Below are 7,333 nucleotides of genomic sequence, written 5' to 3'. Positions count from 1 at the left end.
TAATAAAAGTAATAATTATTTTATTTCTATTTTATTTCTACTATTACTTTTATTAATTTAAATTTAAATGTTTTACCTACGTGACTTTACCGAAAAACCTAAGAGTAGGGGACAGTCTATCTATCGAACCAGCGGTAAATATTTTATGCACCCTGGCAGGGTGATGGGCTAAGTAGAGTCCAACTAGGATTTGACCTCATGACCTGATTTGCAAGTGAAGCTCTCTATCCGCTGTGCTACTGGTGTGCATGTGTGGGAGAGTGGCCGTGTCGTGGTTTGCCTCCTACTGGCAGACTCGTGCCAATTTGCAGGCTGTTGCACCGCACAGGGACAGCTGCCTTGTCACTGGGGGTTCCCTTCGATAGATTGCAGCAAGGCATCGTAATTGTTGAGATGTGATATCTGTCTGCTTATATGTCTGTCTATGTTTCTGGTTCTGTGTTTAATCTCTCTCTCAAATTTAGCATTCTCAGGAAGAACGTAATCAACCAGATAGGGTGTTGACTGTTATGTTATCCGACTCTCTGTTGTATTACATTACATTTCTAAGTATACTAGATTTGTGTTCCTATTTAATTTATACCTGACGATGATTGCTTGTGTTGCAATCGAAACGTCGTATGCTAGTATTAATTTAATTTATTATTTTATCTTTATACGTGACTTTACCGAAAGAACCAAAGAATAATTCCTGCAGTCACGAAAGCTCCAAATTAAGTTTGATCTAAGAAGCTTTGAGATGTGGAGGCATTTAAGCAAGCAACCCTATAAATGCAAACTGATGAGTGATACCTGAACTGGTTAATGGGACCCAGTTATTAAGCTCTCTGTGCGGCAATCTGTGGGCAGATAATACAGTAATGAATTGCATTGTACAGTGTTCCTAGCAAGCGGTCTTAAAAGAATACACACGTTTTTAAGTTTTACGGAGAACACCCTTCGGGTCATTGAGTCACTTTGGTGGGGTGACTCGTTACATGTCTCATGCCTTCTGCCGGGGTGGGGAATCTTTTCCGTCGCCGAGGGCTGAATAGAATTTTCAAACATATTTTGCGGGCCGTACATTATACAGTGACAGACGTCACGCAGTGCACTGAATGTTTCCAAGTCAAACATTCGCCTTCTCGTACCCTTTTAGTGTTGCTGAGATGCTGGTAGTGATGGATCAAGATTGCTTGTGGGCTGTTTCAAACCTCTAGGCCAAATGTGATCACTTGTCATATCAGGCTCAATGGGCCGTAACTTTCCCAGCCTTGCCTACTGCGTCATCTCGCCTGTGTTCTCTTCCCTGCCCACCCGTGCTGTCGCCAGGGCTTCTGTGCGATCGCTCGCGATGCCCGGCCGCCTCTACGGTGCCGTCGCTCCGTTCCCCAACCCCGTCGACGACCCCAGCAACTCGTACATCTTCTCCGGCAGCCGCGGCGCTGGCAAAGGCGACAGACGCGACGTCACTTCCTCCTCCTCCTCCTCGCCACCGCTCGGCACGCTCTCGTCGGACGAAGACGACGAGTCCACGGCCCTCATCGCCGCCACCCGCCGATGCCGGCGTCACCGCCGCCATCGCCGCGGAAACCTCCGGCGCCGCTGTCGCCACGGAAACCGGCGCCACCGACGCCATCGAGCTGCGGGTGCGAGCCACTCGCGACGGCGCGAGGATGACGGGCGAGCGGCCGCCGCTTGCGGACGTCGTTTTCCTGGAGCGCGAAGTGCGGGAAGGCGACTCGCTTGTCACGTTTGCCCTGCAGTATGGATGCTCGGTGAGTCCCGCTCGACCCGTACGGAGGACGTGTCCCGGACTCGAGCGCAGCCGTGCAGTGGACGGGCCAGTGGTTGCAAGTGCTAATGGACGTAATTGGCTGTGATGGAGTGGCGGCGCAGTGGTTAAAGCACTGCGCTTACAAACCTAGCGTCAGGAGTTTGATTAACGGGCACGTCGAACATTGGTGGTGACTTTTTCTTTTCAGGAGTGTCCCGCATTGGCATATTTGGCCAATTCCATTAATTAACATTGATGCACATCGGGGGAAATATGGGGGGAGGTATGGGGGGGGGGGATATGGGGAGGGAGGAAACCCCCCACACACACACCACATGTGGCGATAACACTCAAAGCTCCGAGGCTGTGACCCGGCCTGTCAGACACAAGTTTTGAAGATTCTGTACTTCTCTCTCTTTCTTTGGCCAGGCCACAATGACCAGCATGGTAGAGTACGGTCAAACATCATTCCCCATGACTGACACGGTGTAGGAAAGCCTAAACCCGCCTGTGAGTTGATTAAACGGCGGTAAATAATTCTTTATGATTACACACATCTGTATGGACTGCGCTGAATATTTTCCGTGAGGTTGTTTGCCGTAGTTAAGCATTATGCATGTAGGTCTTATAGAAACATGACGAGGAAGGCACAGTGGGCATTGACTTTATTGAATTGATCAAAGTTCAGGGTTTCACCTTGGGGGCTGCCATGTGAAATTATTTTCTGGGCACGGTACAGACGAGTCGGTCGCAAATGTCCCATAAGCAAGTGCATCAATTTCGTGGAATTTATAAACGCTGACTTGTGACCTTTACTTTGACCTCAAGGACATCGCAAGTTATGCTTCTCGTAATAGGACACACGGTGTCTTGGCTGCCTCTCACGAGTCTGCTAAATGCCGCCTTGTGGTGTGATCACACATTGATAAGCCGAGCTCTTCGTTAATTTTCGCAAGACAAAAAACGTGAGAAATTTGTCAAAATTTTAATTGGGTTGCCCATGTGTCAATATTTCCAAAGTTGGACATTTGTTTGCAAAGGAGGTTTAATCATTAACCCTCTGTAGTCGTACACATTAAGTTGTCAGCTCAAGGTAAATAATTGTCAGGGTTAGAATCAAACTGTGCTCTTTGATATCATTTACAACCGCTAAATGTTGATGAAAAGTGACGCCTGCAAAGTTAATTTGAGCTGAGTGTAATTGTGCCTTCCACCCCTCCCAAATCCCCCTTAATGTCGCCTTTAACACAGATGTTGCTATGTGCACTGTTAGTCTGTCTTGCAGATGTGCTCATCTCTCAACTTAATGAACCACGCGTACCACACAGGAGGTGTCTTCTCAACGCCTTGTGGTGGAACGCTGTGAAATGGGATAGGCGTAGCTTTGTTAAAATCAAGCCTTCACTGGTAGAAAGTGCAGCAACTTAAGGGTGCAACTGCGGTACAGTGGTTAGTTCACTGTTTTGTGAAACTGGCGACCCAACGTTTGATTCGGTGACAAGTTGTGTCCAACCCAGGGGTTCGGCATTTTTTCGAATTCGGTACAAAACTCGATATTTCAAGAGCCGCAATGCACGTGAAATACGTACGACACACACCACACGTCACGAAGCAGTTCGTAAAGAGTCGCACGCGGCTCCGGAGAAGCAGATTGCCGACCCCCTGGTCTAACCGGTCTTGGTCCTCCCCTGAAAATAAACCCCGTGCCGGCCAGTGTGGTTAACTGTGGTCAGACAACACCCATTACTGGAAGCGTTGCCTTCACCCAGCAGTGGATTGACAAAAAGGGCTGTACATATTATCGTTATTTTTACTGGTAGGAACCCACTGGTTCCACCAGCCCACAGGGGATTATTGTGTTCGTCCGTCGTGCAGGGAGGGGCTGGGTGGGGAGGGAGGGGCTGGGTGGGGAGGGGAAGTTGGGGAGGGGCTGGGTGGGGAGGGTGGGGAGGGGCTGGGTGGGAAAGGTGGGAAGGGTGGGGAGGGGCTGGGTGGGGAGGGTGGGGCTGGGTGGGGGTTGGGTGGGGTTGGGTGGGGAGGGGCTGGTCACCCCGTGGTGCCCTTATAAAACTCAACGTTTAACCTACTCACGCCAGCTTGTGCCCGCCCTCACAGTCGGGCATATTTGCGGAATACACCACGCCGCCTGACCGAGCAACCCAACGTTCCTACCAGCTCCCTCCGCAGGAATGTGTTATGTTCACAATTACCCAAAGCCATTGTCTCCTGCTCGGTTAGAGCCCTGAGCCCTCAGTCAACATTCCACATTCCATCGGTAATTGTCATTCTCTTCATAGAACAGTGATTGTTGACTCGACACAATATTGTTTTCATTTGATTGCACTCCTGCTAGGGATAATGTGCTGAGTCAACTCTTGGCTGAGATTTGAACTTGTCACCTTGCCAAGCACAGCACCAATAACAGTAATTCGCCCTTTATTTATCCAGGAAAATGTGGAGTGACCAGAGAAAACTCCGCGTATGACGGGATAACACTCAACGCTTTGCACATGTTAGATTTCACTCGCCGAGGATGGTAGCCTTGGCCGGGAATCGAACTTTAGCTGCCTTCTTCATAGCGCAGTGGGCTAACCACTGTGCCACCGCTCCACTTTGACAGGATGACACACTAATGAAAATTTCGATTTAAAGCTTTCGTGACTGCAGACGCTGTCTTTCTGACAGACCTCTTCTCCACCTGAGGACGGCTGCTTGCGTTGTGGCCGAAACGTCGTGAGAATTATTTTATTATGTTTTATTTTTATTATTTTATTATTTCCCTTCTACGTGACTTTACCGAAAGAATCAAGAAGATGAACACTCATGAAAGTTTATCATATGGGCGTGCCGCGAAAGTGAGATGTTAACTACCTCGTCTGGTATACAGGAGGTCGTCGCTTCTATCCTGACCCCTGACACCTGCTGTATATTTGGAGATTGCATTTTCTCCCGGTGGTCACATGGATTTTCCTCCCCATCGTCTGGTTTAGAGTATTTGGCGGCTTTAAATGTCCACGTGATAAGCTATAATTTACGATAGCAAGGTCACTTCTGAAAAAGAGCTGCATAGCATGTTGTGCCTTACCTGGTGAAGTAACAAAACAAATACTCACGGGCACCTCTCGCCCTCTTGTGTCCCCCCTGCTCCCTCCCCGTGTGGTCTTCTTGCTCCCCTCCACCCTCCGCCGTGGAGGTGTCTGACATCAAGCGCGCCAACAACCTGATGAGCGAGCAGGGCATGTATGCGTTGCGCTCCGTGCGCATCCCTGTGCGACGCCACGGGCTGCTCACCGACGCTGTCGAGGAGGCGAGGAGGAGACCGCTACCACCACCCTCATCATCATCAACCACCTCATCCTTGCCCACCACCGCCGGCGCCTCCGTAGCCACCGGCGGTTCCAGCTTGCCGACAGCGCGGCTTGCGGGCGCAGCGGCGCCGCCGCCGTCGCCGCCGATGGCGTCACCGGCGGAGGTGGCGGCGACGGCTGCGGCGGTGGCGTTCCTGCGCGTCATGGACCGCGACATCGCGAACATCGCGCGACGAACCGACGTGTCGAAGGCCTCGCTCGAAGAGGTGACGCAAGCGCTCACCGAGAAGCGCTTTCACCCGCTGGGTCCTCGGCAGCACTTGCACCAGCTCGAGTTTCGTCAGGATAGTCATCAGCAGCAGCAGCTCGAAGGCTCCTCGCATCACCGCCGACGGAAGGATTTGTGCGACGGCGCCGACTGTGGCATCCGCTGGTGGAGCGCGGTGGCCGTGATGCTGCTCGTGGGGGTGGCCATGCCGCTGGTCTACTACGCTTTCCACGCCGTGCGTGCACGACTCGACAGCCCGGCCCCGCTCGCCGGAGAGGACGATCCAGCTGCGGCCGCTGCAGCGGCGGCGGCAGCTGCGGCAGAGGCGGGTGGGATTCCAGGGAAGGGTGGACGGCAACTGCAGCGACAGCAACACGAAGGACAGCAACATCAGGTGCGAAGGTTGGTGTCCAGGTTTCATCGGGCGCCCATCGAACTGAGGTCGACGCCGGACGGGACATTGCCGACGGTGGCATCGAAGCAGATTCCTGCGGCGAGTGGGTGAGGGGTGAGGAGGGAAATCGGAAGTTTGTGACAATTAGCGGAGTGCAAGGGACAGATGTACCATGCACACGTGCGTGCACGCACATACCCGTATGGACACAGAGGCACCCACCCGCTCACGTGCACACTCACACGTACACACACAAGCATATAAATGCACATGAATGCACATACATAATACAGTACACAAATATGCACACAGATGAACCCAGGCAAACAAAAGACGATGACACAGATCCCTGTGCCGTTATTGAGCACCTATTAAAGCTGACACGGAGCATAATGGGATGGCCAGCGCCACGCCAGGCCGCATTTATCTCTGCAGTGCTGATGTTTACAGATTGGGTCAACTGAGTGGAGGCCAAGACAAGTTGAGTTGCCACAAAAGTTGTGCATGACCGGGAATTGGATCCAGGTCACTAGGATTATCGCGCGTTAACAAACAAATGCAAACACACTCATGCACTGCCAGGTTCAGACGCACGACGATTGCTTATCTCTGAAAACCTCACCAAGTCTCAAGGTGCTTTGTCAGCGCCGGGTAGCGCTGTGGTTGGAGCACTCGATTCACAATCAGGTCACGCATTAAAATTCTGGTTGTGGGGTCAATGAAACATCTGCGGGAAGTCAATAATGGCCATCCTATGGCTAGACCGGCCCTCGCAATGTGACCCACACGCGAGTTAACTTTGACCTTTGAGTGTAAGGAGAGCTGGTTTACCACACTGGGTGTTTGCATTTACATACGCCCACGTACACATGTACACAAACACAAGCTTGATTGTTTTTTATATAAAAGGAGACAAAGCAACACTTGAACGCCTCTAGTTGCATATTTAGCTTACTACGGGAACATGTAGATGAATGGACATGATGTACGCTTAGTAATGTTCCTGTTAGCGAAGGCGTACGTGACATTTGAGATATCTCAAGGAGGAAAACAAAAAAACAATTGCATCTTTCAGCTGCCGTGCAGCCAAAAAATATATACAAATGGTCTGGTGTAGCTTTATTTTTGTCTCGCGGGGGATAAAATAAATACTATTTTTCAGCGGAACTATCTCTTTTTAGACGAGTAATTCTGGTCAGAGAATGTTTTGGATAATATATGCAGAGATCAGATGGGCAATGAGTCGTGGGTAATGTTGCTTGGCATTTGTCCTTTCAGCCTATGATTTGTTGAAAGCAAGGCAGGTTTTTTTTCTTCGTCGAGAATGTTTTGATTTTGAACCATTTGATTTTAACTCATCTTTGTCACAGATTGCCAACTGTTTACAAGACATTTAACATTTCCAACATACATGAAACATGCTCTTCGAGTCACAGCTTTCTTGTAGTTGAATTTTAACACGTTTTAAGGCTCCAGTTCAGTAGTCCAGTGTTATTTATAAAATTCAACGTTTAACCTACTCACGCTGGCTTGTGCCCGCCCTCACAGTCGGGCATATTTGCGGAATACACCACGCCGCCGTTGACCCTGGCCATTGACCGAGCAAC

General features: G+C 50.4%; 1 protein-coding gene across 1 annotated transcript; it reads left to right on the top strand.

Moving 5' to 3' along the window:
• Positions 1 to 248: 248 nt before the first annotated feature.
• On the top strand, positions 249 to 6,890 carry LOC144734804 (uncharacterized). The gene is made up of 3 exons (XM_078617186.1): positions 249 to 351; positions 1,312 to 1,757; positions 4,950 to 6,890. The coding sequence occupies exons 1-3, from the start codon at positions 249 to 251 to the stop codon at positions 5,835 to 5,837; spliced, it is 1,437 nt and encodes a 478-aa protein (XP_078473312.1). The 3' UTR covers positions 5,838 to 6,890.
• The last annotated feature ends 443 nt before the right edge of the window (positions 6,891 to 7,333 follow it).

Source organism: Lampetra planeri, chromosome 53 (genome assembly GCF_965212315.1).
Source record: "Lampetra planeri chromosome 53, kcLamPlan1.2.h2, whole genome shotgun sequence".
In the NCBI taxonomy this organism is placed as follows: Eukaryota; Metazoa; Chordata; class Hyperoartia; order Petromyzontiformes; family Petromyzontidae; genus Lampetra; species Lampetra planeri.
The sequence above is the reverse complement of the archived record's forward strand: the minus strand, read 5'-3'. Positions and strand labels throughout refer to the sequence as shown.

What these genes read in the sequence shown, in the direction of transcription:
- LOC144734804 (XM_078617186.1), top strand. Translation starts at nt 249, where the DNA reads ATGTGTGGGAGAGTGGCCGTGTCGTGGTTTGCCTCCTACTGGCAGACT. An exon ending in CAGCTGCCTTGTCACTGGGG is followed by an intron (nt 352 to 1,311) that starts GTTCCCTTCGAT and finishes TGCTGTCGCCAG; the next exon opens with GGCTTCTGTGCGATCGCTCG. An exon ending in CCCTGCAGTATGGATGCTCG is followed by an intron (nt 1,758 to 4,949) that starts GTGAGTCCCGCT and finishes TCCGCCGTGGAG; the next exon opens with GTGTCTGACATCAAGCGCGC.